The 25,205-nt window shown below is 41.5% G+C and overlaps 1 protein-coding gene across 4 annotated transcripts in view; it reads left to right on the plus strand.

Annotated features, from left to right (window-relative positions):
- Positions 1 to 308: 308 nt before the first annotated feature.
- Positions 309 to 25,205, plus strand: part of adam9 (ADAM metallopeptidase domain 9) — a 77,948-nt gene continuing 53,051 nt past the window's right edge. Inside the window, exons 1-4 of one of the 4 annotated variants that reach the window (XM_021606717.2) lie at positions 309 to 851; positions 10,241 to 10,344; positions 14,086 to 14,144; positions 24,733 to 24,811. In XM_021606717.2, coding sequence (XP_021462392.2) covers positions 767 to 851; positions 10,241 to 10,344; positions 14,086 to 14,144; positions 24,733 to 24,811 — 327 coding nt within the window. In that variant the 5' untranslated portion in view covers positions 309 to 766. Of the gene's footprint in view, positions 852 to 1,200; positions 1,285 to 10,240; positions 10,345 to 14,085; positions 14,145 to 24,732; positions 24,812 to 25,205 lie in introns of those variants that run through there. The other 3 variants (XM_021606716.2, XM_021606718.2, XM_036980388.1) reach the window with 3 other exon arrangements.

Below are 25,205 nucleotides of genomic sequence, written 5' to 3' on the forward strand. Positions count from 1 at the left end.
CCAGACAAACTGGGCTTATTGATTATTGATCAGTTCTCTAATTGCCTAAATTCAGCACACCTGGTTTTTCAGGTTGGTTATATCAAGTGCCAGCGACACTCCAGGATCACTGTTACCTAAACCTTTAATAGTAGTTATATTTGTGCTTTTCGTAACGTTATAGTATGCACGTAGGAGTGCATAATTTAGTGCATGCAACTGTCACAGACGAGCTATGTTATTTTGGTTGGTACACGCTTAGGGATTTCCACTAGATAACACAGCCACAAAGTCAAAATTGTATATCGTAAAAATTCAAGAAAAAACATACTTTTTGGTCTTCATTTGAGATCAGCGTTATGGGTTATAAATGGGAGGGATATATGACTTACTGGCTGGCAGCTAGTGACGACCGCACTACAAAGTCTGACGCATCAACACGCATGCGCTGTTTTATCCATTCTATTCGGGTTTACTGGATATGACATTAGGACTCATTTGATCTAAAACGAAACTCGATTAAAAAAGATTAGTAAATCTGTATTATTGTTCACTATTATAGTCACTGATCATGCGATCCTGCTAGATCTATCGTCTGAAAAGAGCCAAAGCCAGCAGCAGTAAAGCAGTTGCTTGTTGGTGAGCTAGCAATAGTTGTTACGATATGGCAAGGTAATTGTCTAAAGGATTTTTACAGAATGTGGAGAAGGCACTTCGTAATTGCTTGGAAGGCAACGCCTGGATAAGAAGATCCCTACTTCAATATTTTGTTGACAATTAGATAAACATGGGTATGCCGTTATTGTCCCATCCGTGCTTTAAAGCAATTTGTGTCATCGCTTTACTCAATGGGCTTGGCGACTGCAGCGAGGGTGAGTGAACGTTACATTATAGCGAGCAACGGCTACAACATAGCCCGAGCGGCTTTCCTTCTCGGATATTCTAGGTTTCCAGTCACAAAGTCCAAATTGTCTATCGTAAAAATGTATATATAAAATGTTGCTTTTGGGTCATAATTTTAAGTCGTGGTTTATTACTTTGTTAATGTGGTAACGACCGCTACTATGTAGCAAGAGGGATTCTAGAATTTGGCTAACTATATGAGAAGGGTGCAACTGCAGCCCGCTATTAGGGGCGTTCCTGCATCTGTAGGAACCCCTCTTTATACTAATATTGGTAACTTGTTAAGCTATGACACCAGTACATGGACGGTCCACTACAGTAGATGACGCTAATGCACCATTAGCATAATGTTGGATGCCAACCGCTGATACACCTCAGAAGAGGGGGAGGGGGGACAAGACGGTAACTACCTATATCTACTACATACTGTCTAGCGAAAGATATTGTGCTAACTTAGCCAACTACTCCCAAGGAGGACACTGGTACACAGCAGGTGGGGGCGAGGGTGACATTGTCTGCTAGTACTGTTAGCTAGCTCACGTGTCGCCCGTGCCTCCTGTATACCTGCGTAGCTAGCGGTAAGCGGGGGAGACACCGTGTGCTAGTTACCTAGTAAGCTAGCACACAGTGTCGCTCCTGCCCCTGCCTGCTGTACTAGCGAGAGGCAGGGGGCGACCGGAAGAGGGTGACCTTCGTCTCCGCCTTTCGGGCACTGTTTTCCATTAGTCCTGTGAAAGCGGGAGCGAAGGACTCTGTCTATCGGTATCGCTAGCAAAGAGGACTCCGTTACACGGTGGTGAATGTTATTTTTATTTCCCTTTCGATCCACATTCAAAAGTGTCACACCAGCATGAAGATGTTGTGCACGAGGCGGAGAGTTTATGAAGGAACCAATGGGATGCGCGAGGGGGTGTTCCTGCAGATTCATAAATGCCCACATGCAGGAGCACCCCGAATTGCGGGCTGCAGTTGCACACAATTGAACTACATCCCTGCACGTGCTTTGAATGTTTTCTCAATCCAGACAGATACACGGCCCAGTCTAGTAATGGAAGTAGTTGGCCCAGTCTAGTAATAGAAGTGCTAACTACGCTACCATGAGCTTTCTACTTCCTAGACGTCATTATTTGACCAGTGTGTTGTTGGTTACAACATTAGCGTGAGCAACAATAGTGGAATTGGTGTTTCACCTTTAAAAGAAAAGTCCCTAATTAGTGGAATCAAGTTATTTTAAACTACACTGCTGTTTTATATTAGTAACACCTTAATTAACCACCAAGGCCTTATGAGTATTGCCATGTGTCATTGGTACAATTATAGTAGCCCAAGGCTATCAAAAGCTTTGAAACCTCATAAACCCAATCATATCGCTCATGGGTATTCAACTGGGGGTCCGCAAAAAATATTTTATTTGAATGTTTTTATGAATATCGCTAGCAATAACAGAAAAAAACTATTTTGAATTGCATACATACAGTAGAAAATAGGATAATATCTTTCTAATAATGTCAACTTTATTTATCAACTCTTAATATTGGGCAAATTATCCTCATTTGAGCCAATTACTCACTGGAGTATCTGACATAGGCTTTGACAAAGCACCTGTGAATAGGCTACCAGTGTGGCAAGTGCTGCTGGTAAGCTTTCTTGACTTGGACATACATTTTTGGCAACACATGGGTAACCTTTGTTTAAACAGCTGCTCTCAGTGAAAATGTGTTTTGAGTTAGTCTATTAGTTAGAAAGATATGTTAGTTTACACTTCCAATTCCAATTATGGGGGAGGTCAAAATAAACTGTCTACCGGTGTTGTAGTACTAAACTGCATGTAGTTCAACTTGTAATATAACTACACTTTGCAGTAGCTTGGTGTTAGTTGAACTAAATTCAAATCTTGCAATTGTTTTCAGTAGTTAATACATTTTATGTTGTATTGGTGTAGCTAAATACTGGAACTGCATGCTATTTGTTTTGATAAAATAAGATCTGGGTGAGTAGACAATTTCCTTTTTATTTTTGGGTTTCAGACCTGCCTAATTGTTACTTGAAACCATGTTTGTATTTTAATAGGCTTAATTACACATTCTGTTAACACCTGACACCAGAGTGATCTGTTATTGCAATTCATAGTCAATGTAATTTATTTTAGATTTAGATATGATAATTTATCAGAAAGTAGTTTGGATGTAGTGAACTACTTTTTCAAAGAAACAAAGTAAACTATATATAGTGTAGCGTATCTTCTTCCAGTGTAAAGTAATTGGTAGCTTGGTTAACTATATATATTTCTCCAACTGTCTACCAAATCTATTATTTTTAAAATGTTAGTTACTTCTCCTTGCCATTGTCATTCACCTGTATAGACAAGACTGGAAACATTAATGTTTTTGCTGAAGTGTGATACAGTCCCTGAGTTGCCGGTTTGCCTGGGAGGGGGTCCCTGGAAAAGAAAAGGTTGAAGACCCCTGATATAGCTAACAAACTCCCACAAGTGAACATTTTCAACAGTTATCTTGGTCAGGTGTAATATTAGTCCACTTTCAATAGAGTCTGTAGGCTACTGTCAGCACTTAGGCCTATATTACCAAGCTTGCTATGTTGGACTGGACAGGGTTGTGTACACACTTAACCATCTTACCACCTTTTATAAGGACTTACATCTAGCCAGCATATCCAACCCACTTGCTTACAGCTGCACTAGGTTTGAACAAGCCTCCTGTTTAGATTAACACACAGTGGAGATGGCGCCAGATATTGGTCGGAAAACGTAAAAACATGTACTTCCCTCTTTGTTAGGGCTGGGCGATTTATATTGAATTACTTAGATTAATTAGAATTTGTTTTTTCATGGTATTCCAAATGCCTGTGTTGCAAGAATTAACGCTGTTATAGTTTGATTTTTTCCCACTCGTGATGTCTTATCTCCTTCACTCATTCTGTGCTGTGTGTACCTTCCCATTTACACGAGGTATCTGTATATAATGATGAGATGCATATGTCTCCGCCCTAACAATGGGAATTGTTGTCCCTAAGGCAGGCGACAAGCTTAGGTCTAAAATAAACCCATATAAATGCATTGGGATTGTTTTGGAAAGATTTTAGGGAGAGTGAAACCTCTCGCTTTGCCTCTTCCTCTCTGTTTACACGCACACACCAAGTCCCTGCCACTCACAACAACAATGATGAGAGGAATTCTTCCTCTCTGACAAGCTGTTTCAACTTGCTATTTGAGGTTTGGTCTAACATAATCGGTCATATGGACACTGAAGCACATTGAGACATTATTTTACTGTAAAATGGAAGTTAACCTTTCTAACGATACCTTTTTATGTCACACAACTCATTGTGTGCAGAGCATACTACTAAAACAAGAGTATCAATGAACCTTGATTCTGGAAAATCAATGCTCAGCTTGTTGCGCACAGCATTGCGTTACTAAGTACTGTTAGGAGCATCAGGGTTGGGGAGTAACGGATTTCCAAAGAACGGTAACTACGTTACCAGCAAAAAATATTGTAATAAGATTACAAATACTTTTGAAAAACTAGAGGATTACTTTTAAATTCTGTTTTCTCAATGACATTCAAATTAGCATTGAAAAAAGGTGCAAGTTTAAGTTTGTTCCACCTGAGAAAGTCTTACCACAAGTCAGAGACCACTATGATGACGCACCAAATGGGTTTGATGGATTACAGGAAAATAACAGTTATAGGCTTTTGTAGGCTACAGTCCAAGCTATGTCTTCCAAAGTTGCGACTGCTGTCGGCATCCAAAGATGATCCAACTTGAATAAACTCTGAGGTAAGGATGACTGCAATGGTGTAGTCTACGGCGATACTGATATCACTTCATATTGATATCTACATGGCGCATTGATGTGAATCACTCTGCTGCTCTCTCATTTAGCTATTTGCGCCTTACGGATTGTGGTTGTTGTGGATGGCTGTTCACAAATCTCAATGTGTATTTGAACCCAATAATGGGTTGAATTCAAGAAGTTTAAGCTGCCTATCAATCTTTGTTTTTGAAAACAGTGGACAGCCAGTGAAAAATGTGCTCTTGCAACAGCTGCACAGTGCAGATCCAAGCCTACGGAATAAAGGTGGGGCTTTTATTGCTCAATCCAATTCATACTTAAATCTATGCTGGTTCTATATACACACTCTGCTGGTCAAAAGTTTTAAATCCTTGTATGTGTTCTTTATTTTTACTATTTTCTACATTGTAGAATGATAGTGAAGACATAACTATGAAATAACAGAGTGTGCAAAGGGTGACTCCTTTGAAGAGTTTAAAATATATTTTGATTTGGTTAACTTTTTTTTTTTTTGTTACTACATGATTCCGTATGTGTTTGTCATAGTTTTGATGTCTTCACTATTATTCTACAATGTAGAAAATGGTAAAAAATAAAGAAACAATTGAATGACTGGTACTCTAAATATATTGTGATTTGCCCGTAAGTTGGAAGAAATGTTGAGGATTTTCAGGCCATATCTCCCAACCCTACTTTTCGTCCTCATGCTAAGTAGCAGATGCCACAGCAGTCATTTTGTAATGGCCCTAGAACAGGGGTATTTAACCGGGGGCTAGGGGTTCACAAGAAAATGTGTTTTTTTTAATGAATATTGCTATCAACAACTGAATTAAAACATTTTGAATTCCATACCTACAGTAGAAAAGGGAATATCTTCTCTGCCATAATGTTGAGCAAATTATTCATTGGAGTCAATTACTCACTGGAGTGACTGACAAAGGCTTTGAAAAAGCACCTGCGAATAGGCTACCAGTGTGGCAAGTGCTGCTGGTACGCTTTCTTGACTTGGACATACATTTTTGCAAACACATGGCTAACCTTTGTTTAAACTGCTTCAGCCCTGCTTAATTGTCACTTGGAACAGTTTGTGTTTTAATAGGCTTAATTACACATTATTTTAACATCTTATTCCAGTGTGATCTGTTATTGCAATTTATAGTCTTTGATATTTCAGTTTTAGATTTAAGAATTTATCACAAAACAGTTTAGATGTAGTGAACTACTTTTTCAAAAACTTTTAAAGTATATTTTCTTAAGTGTAGCTTAACTTCTTCCAGTGTGAAGTAATTTGTAGCTTGTTAAACTATATTTTTACAGTAGCTTCCCCAACACTGTCTACCAAATCTATTCATTTTAATATGTTGATTACTTCTCCTTGCTATCATCATTCACCTGATGATAAAAGACATGGATTTTTTTTGGCTAATGTTTAAGACCCCTGCACTAAAACATTGGGTTGATCTACAAAGTATAGTCAGCCAATCAGGCTCCATGCGGACTACATCTGTGGAAATGTCAAAATAAAATGTCTTTGATTGGCTGACTATCCTTTTGTTGTTCAACGCTATGTTCTAGTGCCATTCCAAAAATGGCTGCTGTGGATTCTGCTACTTAGCATGATGACAAAGTGCTTGTTTTTCCAGAACTGCCGTCGTTCAATCTTCTCTGGGGGATAATGGCTCAGAAAATATACCTGAATTGTCCCATGTCTAGTGCCAGCTCCGCAGTGTCTTAATCTAAACAGGAGGCCTGTCTGAACCTAGTGCAGCTGTAAGCAAGCGGATCGGATCTTCTGTCTAGCCTACATCCGTCTCAATATTATATTCCGTCTCAATATTATCCGTCTCAATATTATCCTAAATGTGCCTATTTCATTTGTTGCGGACTTAATGCCACTTTTGCTTCAAAGCCAGACACGACTATGCCCATTGAGACGTGTTCCAAATGGCCCTCTTCCCTATAGTGTGCTACTTTTGACCAGGGTCCAGAGAGCTCTGGTCAAAAGTATTGTACTTTAAAGGGAGTGGGGTGCCATTTGGGATGCATCCTCAACAGGAAGTGGTGGTGGGTCATGGGAGTTTTCAGCTATTAGTTTTTCCTGCGACAGTGTTTCCTAAAAGTATCAATCAAATCAGATAATATCATTGGATGGACAGATGGCATGGGCACCGGAGTGAGCAGGGACTGGAGGTGTGTAGGGTCAGTGTTTGTGATGATATAGAGAGCTAATCGGCCTACCATACAGTTGTTAATTTCCTAGATGCAAGGCATTCATTTATAGCTTGACGGCTCACACTTTATTCTTCCGCTGCTCTGTCGTTCGCTACATACTTTAGACTTACAGGCTGACTACATTGCTCGCGTCACTTTGCAAAATAAATGTAGAAATCTATATCATAAAATTTTTGCACCCACACTGCTCATGCGCGCCAACCAGCGTCTGCGTTGCCAAGGGCTTAAATAGAATCAGTTCTATTTCTTACGCAGATCGCTCTGCAAGTCCTGCCTCTCCCATCTCCTCACTGGTTATAGTCACGTGGGTGACTGAAAGACGAACAAGGTCAGTGGCGGTAATGCACCTAATTTATGGAAGTTGCCAATCGCAATATAAAGTCAAAAGTCAAGGCCTGGAAGGAAGAGAGATGACGAGAAACGATTCAGTTGGCCGTTTTATGTGTGGATTAATTGTCTGAGTAGAGGACCTTGTGCATTTCAAGTAAAATAACAACTCAATGTTTATATCCCAGGACAAATTACCTAGCAAAAGCAAGCTAGCTAAAATGGACAAATTAGCTAGCATGTGCAAACTAACTAGCTAAATTGCCATAAATGTTTAATCCTTTTCGACCTGTCTCCAAATTAATATAATTGGTTGAGTTTGTTTTGATATTTTAATCTGCGTGTCATGATCGCGTTTGGTGTGGGGGGACAAAATACATTTATGGACGATGGCGCACCGCGCAGCCAGTTTGGGTTCTGTGTTAGACTGCCATCATTGAAGTTGTATGTGGTGACGAGGGGTGATGTATAAAAAAAAAAAGTAATCAGCGATTGGATTGTCTAACCAATCAGAGTATCAAAGCCAATGACAAATTTTCAAACCATCGCTTTACCCACGTGTTCTGGCCTAACCCATTGGTTTCTGAACCAACCAGATGGCCCCAAAGTGTTCACATTTGAAGTGTCGGAGGTACCTAGATCAATACTCATTGTGGAGAAGAAACTAACGTTCATGGGTGTGGTGTAGAGTTTGGCCGTAGCCAGGAAAATTAATTTAATGGTGAAGGTCCCCTTTCTGTGACAAATAAACCAAGCCTAATGGCATGTTGTGGTTATGTAAGTGTGTGTTTGTTGAGCAGGGACAAAGCCCTTACTGTATGTTACATCGACCTTGGTTGTTTAGTTTTTTTGTTGTCCAAGATGCAACCATAGTAGACCAGTCTGGGCAACTTGATCGTTTCAAAACCTGTAAGGATGTTGAGTAATTGAGATGTAGATTGTTCCAAAATCCAGCACAGATGTACACTCCAACAGGATGTGACAAGGTTGCCATTTTTACTCGTCAACACAGACCTCACCATCCCCTCCAACCCACTGAGGTATAAAGAACTGGAGATTGTTTTCAACGTAGTCTACTCTCGATTGCGTATGCCGATTCAGGGACCGGCTATATCCGGGTTGCATATAAACAACTTCACATGCACTAGCACTCAATGTGCACAGGGAGCAGCGTGAACAGTGATAACATTCCGTTGTCCAAAAACATGGCAGACATTAACTTTTTATTTTATTTAACTAGTCAAGCCAGTTAACTTTCTTATTTACATTGATGACCAAACCCTACCCTAACCTGGACGACGCTGGGCCTATGGGACTCCCGATCACTGCTGGTTGTGACACAGCCTGGGGCTGATTATCAAATGTTAATATATTTGGCTGTGAGTGATGGGGAATAAATCTAGTCATCACCTTTGTGCACAAAATATACATAAGAACATTTCTATTAAGATGGGGAAGTCAAACTATGTGGCCATCTATGGAAATGGTTTTTCTAGACTGAGCATCAGTTAAAGTGCAGTACCGACGCAAGACTGTAGGAGCAGTCAAAACCGTGATCCTAGACCGGAACCTTGGCCCGTTGCTTCGTGTGGGTTGAAGCAACGAGGTGACACTCCATGGAAAGTGTGACAGGCGGAGTTTCACTACACAGTTACATCTCCACACACCCATTGGCCTTTACTAGACAAAAGAACCAAAGAGACAGTGATGTTATTGTTGACCAGGCTCATCATATTCCTGTCTGCTGTTCACACACAACCCACTGTCTTTTATGTTGTCATATAACCTGGAGAGTTTGGAAAACAGCATCTAGGCCTAACATTAACTAATAGGATATGTCAGATAATAGTCCCTATTTCATGTTTGTAGGCCCTATGCACATGTTTGTTATCCACCAGTATTTTTTGTAAACTGAGCAACATGTCCTAGGGGCTCAGCTGCTTATATGCGTCACTGTTTAATTACAAACATCTTTCCCTGTCAGTGAGTTTAGCCTTTCCTTGAACGGAGTGTTGGGACTCTACTGTACATTATGTAGCCCTATGGGATTGTGTGGCATTTTCCTTCCATTTAGCCTTTCAGGAAACACCAATGACCCCCACAAGCCAGGTGACAGAATAAACGAAAGAATGCCTATTTTCTTGCTAATCTCTACAACAAAAATGATTTGGCCACTGTTTGAAGAGATTGTAATTGTTTGTTGTCCATCTCTCACAAAATGTATCTCCGTGTAGGATTGCTCTCATCCCGAACTAAGATGACGATCTACCAATATTTTCCCCAAACCAGACATGGTCGACGCCTACTATATAATCTGTTGTTTTTCGACTCAAAGAATAATTAATAAATTTGCTAGATGTTAAGTTTGAGCAAATATTTATAGTACTATTTGTTCTACGACTCATTCTCTATAGGCCACCCCACAAGGCAGCTCAGGTGAGAAGAAGTAAAAGAGTCAGTTGTCCTTTTGTGTTTGGGAAGGACACTCACACAGGAGGGGCCAGGCTGTGAGCCAGCGCAGTGTTGGCAACCAGGCCCAAACGTATGCTTGACGTCGGGCAGCCGGAGAGACTGTGGGGTTAGCATCATCAGCACTTCTATCTCATATCTTCAGAGAGCAGTTTTCCTGACTGTGAGGGGGATGGAAGATGCCTGTATTTTCCCCTGCTCTTTGCCCTGACCTCAAGCCTCCAGTGAAACAGTGGTCTCTCCCTCTCACTCACAAAGCCTCAGTAGGTCACGTAGCAGTTGAATGAATATAAATGATTTGCTATAAACATGACCATATACAGTAGCGTAGACTGAAAAATATTTCTCACATTGGCAATGTAGTGGTATTTCTAAGGTATGACTGCTTTGATACCACACTGCTCCTTGACTACTGTTATGGTCCTCTGAAATTACTAATGTAACTGTCTGTTGATGATCTATTGCAATACTATGCACAATATAACAGTCATAATGGTGTTATTCCTCTTGTAGGGTCAGCATCGCATCAGACCTCGCAGTTCTCCTCATATGAAGTCACCATACCCAAGCGCTTTGGGAAGCAGAGGAGAGACATGGATAGTTCAGATTCTAACCAGGTAAACCACGGCAATACATACAGAGAGAAAGCATTGTTGCTGCTGTTCAGTCCTTGCTGTCAGCGTTTATCAGTGTGTGTGGTGCTGATAGTGAGTTAGTTTCCTCCTGACTTCCCTCCCTGTTTTGGGATCCCTGTCTCTCCCTCTCCAGCTCTCTAACAACTCTGGCAGGAAATGTCAGCGTGGTAATATTTCTAGGTAGCCCACTGCCACTTCCTATTCACTCTGACCTCAAACTCTGAATAAGAAATAACTCTACAGTATTTGTACTCTGAAAAGCCATCCTCCACATTTTGTTTGTAGATTGTCTGTGATGTCACATCTTCGAATTCTGGGAGTCGCTGGTTTTATGTTCTAGACTCTCAAGACAGTGGATGAACCAGAGTTTTTACTATGGTTGTGTATTAGCTGCTTTTCCTTCCTGGATAGCGTGTTGGAGCATGTTGCCTTCCAAACAGACAGCCCCCCCCTCCCCCCCCTTTCGTAGAGACTTTGAGGAGTGGGTGAAATGTGAGAATTCCATATGAAGGAGTGTGAACGTTTTGAGGGTGTGTTCAGACAAAAGAGCTCTCATTTCTTTGTGGACCTTGGACTTTGAATCGCCGAGCCTACTAGGGGAAAAATCTCTGCCCTTGAGCAAGGCACTTAACCCTAGTTTCTCAATCCTAGTTCCTCCTGTAAGTCACTCTTAAAAATGACTAAAATGTAGTGTATGTGCACCCTTACATAAGTGACTGGAGTTTATTAATTTGCATGGCTTGGATGGTCTAGCCTCTAGTGGTCGGCATGAGTTCGAACCTGGCCTACTGCCTTGTGACACATTCTCTCTCTACCCTCTCTGTCATCTTGTCTATCTCTTCCCACTCTTTAAAATATGGTGAATTTGCTAACTCAAGGCATTGCAGTCATAAACCCTGGGTGGTTGAAGATGAGAGGGTGAATATCAGTTTTTGGCTGTGGTGTGTGGATGGATGGATGGGTGTTGGCCTCAGTTATCCTGGGACTAGAAGGCACTGGGGGGGGGGGGGGGGGAGTGCTAGACAGTGCTAGGGGAATGTCAGTCAGCCTCAAAATGGCTGAAGCAATGGAATTGACATGGAATTGACAGCATTTAGAACACCTGTCCAGAGCACCTCTAGCCTATGCCAAAACTTCTCCAACCAGCCGTGCTGCGGATTTTTCACAGGAACCATCTGTGAGAAACAGATGCCTACACACTATGGGGGGGTAGGAGGAGTCTGAAAAAGCACCAACACCTGTGGTTAGCCTCCACCTCATGTCACACCTGCTATATGGCACAAACAAACAAGGGCTTTTCTCCTGTTTTCTAGAGTATTTTAAAAAATGTATATATTTTTTTTATTTAACCTGGCGAGTCAGTTAAGATTTTGTTTTTACAATGACGGTCTTCCAAGTAAATACAAGGCCAGTGAATCAAGTTGACAGCTGCAGACCTGGCCCTGTCTTTATTGGTCCCCTACACCCAACCTAGGGCTGGGCAGTATACTGTATTTTACTATATACTGGTATTTATGCACAGACCGGTTTGGGTTTTTACTTCACCTTCTATAACGGTATTTTAATGTTTGGTTTGTTAAATGTGATACGCTGTGTGTAACGTCCATTGTTAGAGGTTACTCCACTACTTGAGTCCTCTCTCACACACACACACACACACACACACACACACACACACACACACACACACACAGAGATCTAGTCACTCAAGGAGTGCATTTGTTGTTGCTTGACCACGAGACACATTATTTCATTCTGCATGGTCAATGCAACAATGTCGATGACAATATAAATCCATAAGCGTTCTATAATTACAATATTAGATTGTGTTTCTTACTCCTGCAAACAACAAGTTTGTATTTTCTTAGCAAGTTAAGCTAAATCATGTTAGCCACTAATGCTAATCGCTAGTTAGCTAACTAGCTAATAAAAGTACTGTGTCAGAGCAAACGTAACTAGCTAATACAGCCTGATACCAGTACTGGTGGAGGCTTAAATCAGCATGTTGTTTGTGCAACAGTATCTTCTAAATCAAAGAGGAATAGGCGAAGCATGAATATGTTGGCTATGTAAATAAAGATTTAATTTGGCCAAATATTTATAGGGTCCCCTAGGAAACACTGAACATCACTTTGGAGCCTACCCTGTCACAATAACTCGCCCATGGTATTTTCATTTGTTGTCATGTCAAACAACACTAATCAAAGTGCCCACCATTATTTATATTTTAACTATAGAATTAAAATAAACATATTTCCATGATTACATAAGTTCACCCAAGTGTTTTGATCTAAATCGCAATTGCAACATTTGTTTAAAACTAAGGCCTAGTATTTTTGCCCATATCGTGGCAGTGTGGAAATGGTTTCAAGTGAGTGCAGAAATTGATGGAAATGCAGGAAATTATTTTAGATTGAAGTTGAATTGAACAGTATAAAACAATCCGAATGGAGAAAGACCCATTTTGAAATCATTTAGAATATGTTGCCACTGTAGGGTCACGCACTACTCATAAAGCAAATTTAGAGCTTTTATTAATCAAAAACATAAAATACCATCATATTTGAAAAATACCATACTGTATTTTGGCCTTATCTCCCTGCCCTACCCCAACCTCATCTACCTCTGTCAACAAGGAAAGATATGTTTTTGTCACTAATTCACTCACTCATTCACTCAGACAAGCACACACGCTTGCACTGACTGACTGGCATCAGCAGAACTAAACTAACTAATCTGCCTCCAGTTACAACTGGTCTTCCTCTCTGCAGCCTCCTAATGTCATGATTGAAAGGTCAGAGACTAGTGGCACAATTACACAGTTCAACCATCTGTCATGCCTCTGAGGCTGCTTCCCAAATTACACCCTATTCCCTATATAGTACACTACTTTTCACCGGAGCCCTATGGGTCCTGGTCTAAAGTAGTGCACTATGTAGGGAATGGGGATGGGGTGCCATTTGGGACGCAGCCTCTGTAAACCCTGATGAAGGTCTATTGACCAAAACACTGTTTCAAAAAAACAAGAACTACTAAATTGTTGGTGGAGCATTCAAGATGACCAGTGTTTACTGTTTTCGGCCTTCAAATGCATCTCGAGGGTTTGCGCCTCGATGAAAGTGATTAATCTGTAACCAAGAGACGATTCTGATTCACTGGAATAACTGTGTCAAAATTAGTCTCTTCACAGGGTTTCACAACACACAGTGCCTCAGAGGCACTGTCAATGTCCTTTCAGGCTAGACAGCATTTAACCTATTAAGAAATTCTGACTCCAGACCGAGGGCACTGACTGACTGGCTGCCTTCTATTTTCTCAGCTTCAATGACAGTATCTTGAAGACATCTACAAATAGCTTTGGTCTTGCTTTTATTTGGTTTGCCTTGATTGGTGAGTCATATAGCCCATGTTTATACATCGACAGGCATCCAAGTACTACTTGCTTGCTTTCATTCCTCTGGGGTCTGTTGGTTACACACCTAAGTACTGGGTACATTCACTAGGAACCAATTGAAAGCAAACTGCCTGAAACAGGGAGGTACTAGCCTGAACGTTTTCGATAAGAAATGCTTGTTTTTGTTGCAGCGTGTTTCTCATTGCAAAATGTTTTGCTACGGTGTGCACTAATGAATGCACCCAATGACTGAGTTACCCTGCCACTCCCCTTTGTTTGTCCATCCAAATCCAGCATTGAAATGACTCTAGTTGTCTTTGCTTTTACAGGTGTCCTATATCATCAGTGCCATGGGAAAAGAGCACGTTGTTGTCCTGGAGAAGAATGAGTATGTATTGACCTCCCATGTTCTCCTTTGTCTTCTCTTGTAGATAGGCTTAGGCGGTATCCAGATTGTCATACCTTCATACTGACCTTGCTCCATACCAGGATATTTGTTAATACCGGCACTGAATACAAGGGGCGCTATTTTCAAACCCCATTAATCCTCTAATCCAAAGCTTAGCAATGCTAACAAGTACACATCCAATGGAGAATGTTAACTAACTACTAACAAGCACTTTGCGTACATTTTATCCATCCTCTGACCCAAGTATTTGCAGGACAGATAGCCCAGATCATTAAGTTATACAAGTAAATAAAACATGTTACACACAGTTTGCATCATGTACAAAACAAATACATTGCTCAAAAAAATAAAGGGAACACTAAAATAACACATCCTAGATCTGAATGAATGAAATATTCTTATTAAATATGTTTTTTCTTTACATAGTTGAATGTGCTGACAACAAAATCACACATTATCAATGGAAATCAAATTTATCAACCCATGGAGGTCTGGATTTGGAGTCGCACTCAAAATTAAAGTGGAAAACCACACTACAGGCTGATCCAACTTTGATGTAATGTCCTTAAAACAAGTCCAAATGAGGCTCAGTAGTGTGTGTGTGGCCTTCACGTGCCTGTATGACCTCCCTACAACACCTGGGCATGCTCCTGATGAGGTGGCGGATGGTCTCCTGAGGGATCTCCTCCCAGACCTGGACTAAAGCATCCTCCAACTCCTGGACAGTCTGTGGTGCAACGTGGCGTTGGTGGATGGAGCGAGGCATGATGTCCCAGATGTGCTCAATTGGATTCAGGTCTAGGGAACGGGCGGGCCAGTCCATAGCATCAATGCCTTCCTCTTGCAGGAACTGCTGACACACTCCAGCCACATGAGGTCTAGCATTGTCTTGCATTAGGAGAAACCCAGGGCCAACCGCACCAGCATATGGTCTCACAAGGGGTCTGAGGATCTCATCTCGGTACCTAATGGCAGTCAGGCTACCTCTGGCGAGCACATGGAGGGCTGTGCGGCCCCCCAAAGAAATGCCACCCCACACCATGACTGACCCACGCCAAACCGGTCATGCTGGAGGATGTTGCAGGCAGCAGAACGTTCTCCATGGCGTCTCCAGACTGTCACGTCTGTCACGTGCTCAGTGTGAACCTGTTTTCATCTGTGAAGAGCACAGGGCGCCAGTGGCAAATTTGCCAATCTTGGTGTTCTCTGGCAAATGCCAAATGTCCTGCACGGTGTTGGGCTGTGAGCACAACCCCCACCTGTGGATGTCGGGCCCTCATACCACCCTCATGGAGTCTGTTTCTGACCGTTTGAGCAGACACATGCACATTTGTGGCCTGCTGGAGGTCATTTTGCAGGGGTCTGGCAGTGCTCCTCCTGCTCCTCCTTGCACAAAGGCGGAGGTAGCGGTCCTGCTGCTGGGTTGTTGCCCTCCTACGGCCTCCTCCACGTCTCCTGATGTACTGGCCTGTCCTGGTAGCGCCTCCATGCTCTGGACGCTACGCTGACAGACACAGCAAACCTTCTTGCCACAGTTCGCATTGATGTACCATCCTGGATGAGCTGCACTACCTGAGCCACTTGTGTGGGTTGTAGACTCCGTTTCATGCTACCACTAGAGTGAAAGGACCGCTAGCATTCAAAAGTGACCAAAACATCAGCCAGGAAGCATAGGAACTGAGAAGTGGTCTGTAGTCACCACCTGCAGAACCACTCCTTTATTGGGGGTGTCTTGCTAATTGCCTATAATTTCCACCTGTTGTCTATTCCATTTGCACAACAGCATGTGAAATTTGTCAATCAGTGTTGCTTCCTAAGTGGACAGTTTGATTTCACAGAAGTGTGATTGACTTGGAGTTACATTGTGTTGTTTAAGTGTTCCCTTTATGTTTTTGAGCAGTATATTAGACAGCAAGGCTCTTGATCCAGGATGGGATTCTTTGCTGTTACCAAAATAAGCTTGATTTTGGAAGAAGCTAACCACTTAGCTAGATCGCCATCTGGCTACTAAATTAGCAAACCGTAGAGCAGTTAGTACATTTTTGACAGTTAACTTAATAGGTATAAGATATCTAGCTGGCAAACGTTTAGTTGTGAATTCCATATTCTAACTCGATCACCTGGTGAGTGCTGCACAACAGTGTGTGACTCACAAGGCTCCGATCTTGTCGTTGTGTGCTTGTTAACAAACACCACGTGACTGGGACTACCAATGATTTTTCGTTATGAAGTTATTGTGACAGGTGATATGAAGAACGCAATGAACTTTATCTCTAAACTTATACCTGCAGTCTAAATTGACTGCAGGTATTTACTTAAAGTATCTACAAATATTGCAATTTATTTAAAAAAGACCTTCCCGTGGCTATTTCCAAATATCCCGGTATACAGCCCAAGCCTACTTGTCGAAATTGTTTATCTAATTTAAAGTGATTTAATGTAATGGTGTTCCTTAAATATCTTTAACAACAGTCATGCAGATGATTATTGACAGGGTTTTAGTATAGCAGTATCACACACTGATTTCAAATCTACCTCTAGTCCCCAATCCCCTGCATGTAGGATTTGTTGGAAAATGAACAGAATTTGGCGGACGATATTCTGGTCAGAGGCACTCGGCCACTATTCTGTTGTGTTTCTCTCATAGTTAGTATTAGCAATATGTTAAACTCAACCTAGCTTATTTAGAAGTCAAGGTGCAGTAATGACAACATCTATGATTATTTCTGCAGGAGTAACCAGGGGTTAGGGGTTGATTTTGGGATTCAGCAACTGTCCAATAGCACTCCTGTCAAGTGATGTGACAGGTTGTTCCCGACCAGGGATGGGGCAGAGTGCAAGGGCCTTGGGCAACTCGGCCTGCAGCCCATTAGACCTTTTGAAGGGAATGGTTTATGAAGCAATTCAATATACACCGCAGCATTTCTGTTTCATCTATAAAAGTTGCAGAGCTGCCCCCAAATGAATTTGCGTTAGGCTGGTCTGTGGCTAGGTCCATTATGCCATGTTATCCTGCACACTGCGTGGCTAAGAGGCAGTGCTCTACTACCAGTCTGTTAAAGCTACAGTGACGCTTTCCTCATAGTGATATCGGAATCCAAAGGTACACTTGTAGTTTGTCTTTTGGAGAGCTGCCCCCACGGCAAACTTGAGGGTTTTCTGAAATTGTGCACTTTGACAGAGAAATGCAGAGTTGACAATTTTCTAGTTGTTAACACTACCTGCTTAGGAGACTAAGTTTGTCAGCTCAATTGTTGTCAGCCAAGGACATGGCCAGAAGTTACAGATGCAGTTAAATGATAGTTTTGTTCTTATAGGCTCTGTTGTTCATAAAAAAATACCCTGCCAAAGAGCATATGCTAATTGTCTGCTATTGTGAGGTGGGAGGGGTGACAATATTTGACGTGTGTCCTTAAAAACGAGGGCAAAAGTGACAATTTCATGCTATGCGAATGTGACTGTTTTAAGAGCCACAAAAAAACAGGTCTTAACGGTAACGCAGTTGATAATGACATGGATTTTGAGTGAGGAAGTGCAGCCTATCTAACCATGATGCACAGTTCCCATGGAAGGAGAGCTGTGCCTTTTGGGCCAGTGAATTTCATATTGATAAACATTACGCTGCTCTTGATAGTATCACTGATCTTTAATAAGCTTACGTATCAGCCTCACGGCCTTCGTCAGAGCTGGATAAAGGCCGAAACGTAAGCTTATTAAAGATCAGACATACTATCAAGAGCAGTGTGCGATTTCCGTTTTCCTTCATCTTGTTCAACCATGACCTGTAAAAAAAAGATTGCTCAGATGTACGAGTGCCTTTTTTGAATATTGATAAACGATTGCTTTCCCCCCATTTTCATTTATATTGATTTAAAAACCAATCACGGCCTACCCTCCCCTTAATCAAGGCTGGTTTAGCAGCATCACATAGGTGCGTCTTTTTATCCTGGTCATCAGCCAAAAGTAGCCTATGAATAAAGGGTTTTTAAAGGGTCTACTGAGCGTGCGTTGAAATATTTTCGTTCTTTTCCCCCCTAATGTGTTTTCATTATTCACATGCATTACTGTACCTGCATTTTGCTTGTACCTGCGTTTTGCTTGTTTTGCTTGTTCTTCTCTTGTTTTCAAAGAGTGCCCTTCGTCCCATTACCAAAGACACGCTCCTGGCTGCTCTAAAGTACTCTATCCTCCTACATTGCCATATCAACGGCAGATATACAGTACCAGTCAAAAGTTGGGGGACACTTACTCATTCAAGGATTTTTCTTTATTTCTACATTGTAGAATCATAGTGAAGACGTCCAAACTATGAAATGACACGAATGGAATCATGTAGTAACAAAGTGTTAAAATAAATCAAAATATATTTTATATTTGAGATTCTTCAGTAGCCACCCTTTGTCTTGACAGCTTTGAGCACTCTTGGCATTCTCTCAACCAGCTTCACCTGGAATGCTTTTCCAACAGTCTTGAAGGAGTTCCCATATATGCTGAGCACTTGTTGGCTGCTTTTCCTTTACTCTGCGGTCCAACTCATCCCAACCCATCTCAATTGGTTTGAGGTCTGGTGATGGTGGAGGCCAGGTCATCTGATGCAACACTCCACTCTCCTTGGTCAAATTTCCCTTACACAGTCTAGAGGTGTGTTTTGGGTCATTGTCCTGTTGAAAAACAAATTATAGTCCCACTAAACGCAAACCAGATGGGATGGCATATCGCTGCAGAATGCTGTGGTAGCCATGCTTGTTAAGTGTGCCTTGAATTCTAAATAAATCACTGACAGTGTCACCAGCAAAGCACTATCACACCACCACCTCCATGCTTCACGGTGGGAACCACACATAAACTCATGTATGATGTCGATGTGGTAGTCTTACCTTACTATTAATACTGCAACAACCCATCATCAGTAGGGTAAAACTAACCTGACCAAGTCATCCATTCACCTACAAAGGCACAGCGGTTGGAAACAAAAATCTCAAATTAAGGACTCATCAGACCAAGGGACAGATTCTCCCCTGAACAGTTGATGTTGAGATGCCTTCTTGAACTCTGAAGCATTCATTTGGGCTGCATTCTGAGGTGCGGTTAACTTTAAGGAACTTGTCCTCTGCAGCGGTCCTCATGAGAGCCAGTTTCATCATAGCGCTTGATTGTTTTTGGAACTGCACTTGAAGAAACTTTAAAAGTTCTTGATTTTTTTCCCCCTAATTGACTGACCTTCATGTCTTAAAGTAATGATGCTGTCGTTTCTCTTTGCTTATTTGAGCTGTTCTTGCCATAATATGGACTTGGTCTTTTACCAAATAGGGCTATGTTCTGTATACCTCCCCACCTTGTCACAACACAACTTGTTGGCTCAAATGCATTAAGAAGGAAATAAATTCCACAAATTAACTTTTAACATGGCACACCTGTTAATTGAATTGCGTTCCAGGTTACTCCCTCATGAAGCTGGTTGAGAGAATGCCAAGCGTGTGCAAAGCTGTCAAGGCAAAGGGTGGTTACTTTCAAGAATGATGGCTACTTTCTCACATGATTCCATATGTTATTTCATAGTTTTGATGTCTTCTATTACTCTACAAAGTAGAAAATAGTAAAAATAAAGAAGAAAAAACCCTTGAATGAGTAGGTGTGTCAACTTTTGACTGGTACTCTATATAGTGCCCATTTAAAATCAGTGTTGCAGAGAATGCAAACGGATTTCAACAATATAAAAAAAATAAAAAAACTTGACTTGAACTTGGCAAGAAGTCAACTAAATTACAACTAAAGACATAAACAAAATACATTAGTGATTTTTGTTTTTTCCTGCAAATTTCTGAGATGCCACAGGAATGCCCGTCTGCATGCGTATCTCTACTCTTTGTGTAGCCGTTAGTGAAGATTCTAATGATAACCCTGGTAGAGATGGAAAGGCTTTCCCAAAAAAACTAATTTAAATGTTAACTAGTATCCTATGCCTTCCTGGCAGAATTATGTAATGATTATTTGTATAAATCCAGTGGCCATTTGTTTCGAAAATGCTGCAGTCACATGAGCGCTACAGAAACCTTGCGAACCAAACCACATTCTCTTGCTGGTGCGCACTTGTATTGAAAGGTAATTACACCCAAAAATGCAATTTCTTCTATTTTTGACAGACCTCAAAAGTGGTCTCCTGATGTGGTTTAAGCACATCCAATTTGGTTGTTTTTATAAGTATGAATTTGAGAGTGAGAGTGGAAATCTGGTAAAACGGAATCAGGCAAAAAAAATAATAAAACCAAGCGTTGCTCAGTTAACGTTTGTGTTCCCCCAAGAAGTGCTCCAAGGGAAGGGGTTCCCCTTTACGGTCATTGGATCCCTCTTCCCACTTATTCCCCTCCAGCCCAGAGAGGACTTCATGAACATGCCGCTATCTTCCAAATACGTTTTTTTTTAAATACTCAAAGCTTATTTAAAACTCCAACAATGCCTCATTGTTTTCTGTGCGCTATTATTAGTCTGCTTATACTGTGGTATTCTAGTAGGAGAGTGTATAAACATGTAGTCAATGTAGTAATTTCTGATAATGTGCCCCACATCCAAAGTACACTGAACTAAAATATAAACAACAATTTCCAAGATTTTACTGAGTTACAGTTAATATAAAGAAATCAGTCAATTGAAATGAATTCATTATGCCCAAATTGATCGATTTCACATGACCACCATTTGCCTCATGCAGTGCTACACATCTCCTTTTTCATAGATTTGATCAGGCTGTTGGTTGTGGAATGTTGTCCCACTTCTTTTCAATGGCTGTGCGACTTTGCTGGGTATTGTTGGGAACTGGAACACGCTGTCATACACTTTTGATCCAGAGTAACCCAAACATGCTTAATGGGTGACGTCTGAGTATGCAGGCCATTGAATAACTGGGACATTTACAGCCTCCGGGAATTGTGTACAGATCCTTGCGAAATGGGGCTGTGCATGAGGTGATGGCGGCAGATGAATGGCATGACATTGGGCCTCAGTCACGCTATATCTGTGCATTCAAATTGCCATCGATAAAATGTAATTGTGTTTGTTGTCTGTAGTTTATGCCTGCCCATAACCCACCGCCACCATGCGGCACTCTGTTCACAACGTTGACGTCAGCAAACTGCTCGTCCACACAACGCAATCTGCCTGGTTACAGTTGAAACCGGGATTCATCTGTGAAGAGCACACTTCTCCAGCGTGCCAGTGGCTATCGAAAGTGAGCATTTGCCCACTGAAATCGGTTACGACGACAAACTGCAGTCAGTGGTGGTGGCGCTTGGCTTGCACGTGCAAATAGTGTTATTGTCAAATAGTGTAATTTGACGTGTATCTTTTTTGACACGCAAAGACCCAAACGGCGTTCCATAGTATGTCGTGAAGTTAATAGCAGTGACACTATTACTGTAACTCCGGTAGGGCAACATCTGAAAAATAGCACACTTAGTAGTGTGTACTGGTGCTCGACCATTCACGAAAGCAAACTTCACCCACGACAGAGAACGGTTGATTGTCAAGGGCGATGAATACCATTATCTTGGTGTTAATGGATTTCGCCTTTGAGTTGTCTCGCTGAAATGTTCTTACTCTTTCAAATGAGTGCTTGACTTGTTGACTGCTCGATCCACACAGCAGACATTGTTGGCTAGGTTAGGAATGCTGTGTCGCACATCTATTGCAACATTTTACGTGGAATCATTGTCATGTGCATACCTATATAAAGTAGGTACGTCAGGTTTGCCATCAGATTTGCACATCGGCGTTAAACTAGACATCGAGACAATATTGATGTTGGAATTTTTAGGTAATATCGTCCAATTCTGATATGTTCACCTATATATTGTGCATCCCTAATAATTACCTTACCAACGTTCTCTAGTAATACTATTCCCATGCTATATGTCTTTGGTCACGTGCATGAGACGCATACATGTATCACGTTAACTGGGCAAGAGTTGAGAGAATAAGGAGTATTTTTCCTAAACAAATTAGAGATTTCGGTAACAACTTTTCAGTCACAAATGGCTGTAATTAGGTTCCAGCTTCAGCAACACGGACAGCGCGTTTAACACTTTGATGTTCTGTGGTGGTCGCTGGAGCAGGGAGGAGAGCGAGACTTGCTGTCTTTTTAAAATATATATATATTTTACATACCGCAAGTCTGAGCTTAAAGAATCAGACAAGCTCAGTTAATATATTTGATTAAAACGCATAGGATGTGTCCATATATGGAAAAAATATGTTTTAAAAATGTTAACCAATCAATACGTTGCAAGAACCGAGGACTTTTGGTCATCCAATATATGGCTTCTGGACAAGTCTCTGAATGTCCTTGAGTGGCCCAGCCACAGCCCGGACATGAACCCGATCGAACATCTCTGGAGAGACCTGAAAATAGCTGTGCAGCGACGCTCCCCATTCAATCTAACAGAGCTTGAGAGGATCTACAGAGAAATATGTGAGAAACTCCCCAAATACAGTCGTGGCCAAACGTTTTGAGAATGACACAAATATAAATTTTCACCAAGTCTGCTGCCTCAGTGTCTTTAGATATTTTTGTTAGATGTTACTATGGAATACGGAAGTATAATTACAAGCATTTCATATGTGTCTCAGGCTTTTATTGGCAATTACATGAAGTTGATGCCAAGAGTCAATATTTGCAGTGTTGACCCTTCTTTTTCAAGACCTCTGCAATCCACCCTGGCATGCTGTCAATTAACTGCTGACGGCAGCCCATTCTTGCACAATCCATGCTTGGAGTTGGTCAGAATTTGTGGGTTTTGGTTTGTCCACCCGCATCTTGAGGATTGACCACCACAAGTTCTCAATTGGATTAAGGTCTGGGGAGTTTCCTGGCCATGGACCCAAAATATTGATGATTTGTTCCCCGAGCCACTTAGTTATCACGTTTGCCTTATGGCAAGGTGCTCCATCATGCTGGAAAATGCATTGTTCATCACCAAACTGTTCCTGGATGGTTGGGAGAAGTTGCTCTCGGAGGATGTGTTGGTACCCTTTATTCATGGCTGTGTTTTTAGGCATAATTGTGAGTGAGCCCACTCCCTTGGCTGAGAAGCAACCCCACACATGAATGGTCTCAGGATGCTTTACTGTTGGCATGACACAGGACTGACTGTAGCGCTCACCTTGTCTTCTCCGGACAAGCTTTTTGTCCGGATGCCCCAAACAATCAGAAAGGGGATTCGTCAGAGAAAATGACTTTACCCCAGTCCTCAGCAGTCCAATCCCTGTACCTTTTGTAGAATATCAGTCCGTCCCTGTTGTTTTTCCTGGAGAGAAGTAGCTTCTTTGCTGCCCTTCTTGACACCAGGCCATCCTCCAAAAGTCTTCGCCTCACTGTTTGTGCAGATGCACTCAGACCTGCCTGCTGCCATTCCTGAGCAAGCGCTGTACTGGTGGTGCCCCGATCCCGCAGCTGAATCAACTTTAGAAGACGGTCCTGGCGCTTACTGGACTTTTTTGGCCGCCCTGAGGCCTTCACAACAATTGAACCGCTCTCCTTGAAGTTCTTGACGAACCGATAAATGGTTGATTCAGGTGCAATCTTACTGGCAGCAATATGGATATTGCTGCCAGCAAGATTGCACCTAAATGAACCATTTATCGGTTCGTCAAGAACCTCAAGAAGAGCGGTTCAATTATTGTGAAGAAGGCCTCAGGGTGCCCAAGAAAGCCTGTGAAGCCCTTTTTGAGCAAAGAAATGATGATAGCACATGTTTCCTTTTTAAGTAACTATGGTTGACAGAGGAAGAACAATGATTCCAAGCACCACCCTCCTTGTGAGGCTTCCAGTCTGTTATTTGACTTAAATCAGCATGACCGAGTGATCTCCAGCCTTGTCCTTATCAACACTCACACCTGTGTTAATGAGAGAATCACTGACATGTCAGCTGGTCTTTTTGTGGCAGGGCTGAAATGCAGTGGACATGTTTTTGGGGGATTCAGTTCATTTGCATGGCAAAGAGGGACTTTGCAATTAATTGCAATTCATCTGATCACTCTTTATAACATTCTGGAGTATATGCAAATTGCCATCATACAAACTGAAGCAGCAAAATTAATATTTGTGTTATTCTTAACTTTTGGCCACGACTGTACAGGTGTGCCAACCTACTCGAGACTGTAATCGTTGTCAAAGGTGCTTCAGCAAAGTACTGAGTAAAGGGCTGAATACTTGTGTAAATGTTATATTACATTTTTTTTATTTTGATTTAAATTTTTATTTTAACTTTTTTTTGCTTTGTTTGGGGTGTTGTGTGTAGATTGAGGGGGAAAAACATTTGAATCCATTTTAGAATAAGGCTGTAACATAAAATATGGATAAAGTCAAGTGTTCAAGTAAATATGAACTGCTTTAACTACCACAACAACAAAATATAACCGGTAAAGCAAGTCTCACAATTTTACTTAATTTAAAATTACCATACATTTTTAATCAGACTTTATGATGTTGACTCTTTGCCCGGCCCTGATACTTATGTTCTGATGTGTAATTCCTGACAGAGGGTGTAACTTCAGCGTGTGTTTTGTTTTGAAGGCTACTGCTCCCCGAGGACTTCACTGTGTACACACATGCCAAGGATGGATCTCTAATAACCAACAGACCTCCAATGCAGGTAAGACCGTTTAAGATAACCTAGGGGTACTAAGGCTTGGCGATATCCATATTTTCATATCAATGATATGTCCTTGATGTTGTGGTATACATTAGGAACACCTGCTCTTTCCATGACATAGCTTTCATCTGGTCAGTCTGATCCCTTATTGATGTCACTTGTTAAATTGACTTCAATGAGTGTAGATGAAGGGGAGGAGACAAGTTAAAGAAGGATTTTTAAGCCTTATAACTGATCAATTATGTAGTACATCGTGAAATCATGCATGAATTACCCTACACCATCGCAAAGCATGTGAAATATATTCACATGCGTGCTGCCTAGTTTCAGCGGAATATCATCTGCAGGCAGTAATAGTGTGACCTAAAGTTTGGCGTGTAACTGACAGCGTTTT

The sequence above is a fragment of the Oncorhynchus mykiss genome, chromosome 6 (genome assembly GCF_013265735.2).
Source record: "Oncorhynchus mykiss isolate Arlee chromosome 6, USDA_OmykA_1.1, whole genome shotgun sequence".
Classification (NCBI taxonomy): Eukaryota; Metazoa; Chordata; class Actinopteri; order Salmoniformes; family Salmonidae; genus Oncorhynchus; species Oncorhynchus mykiss.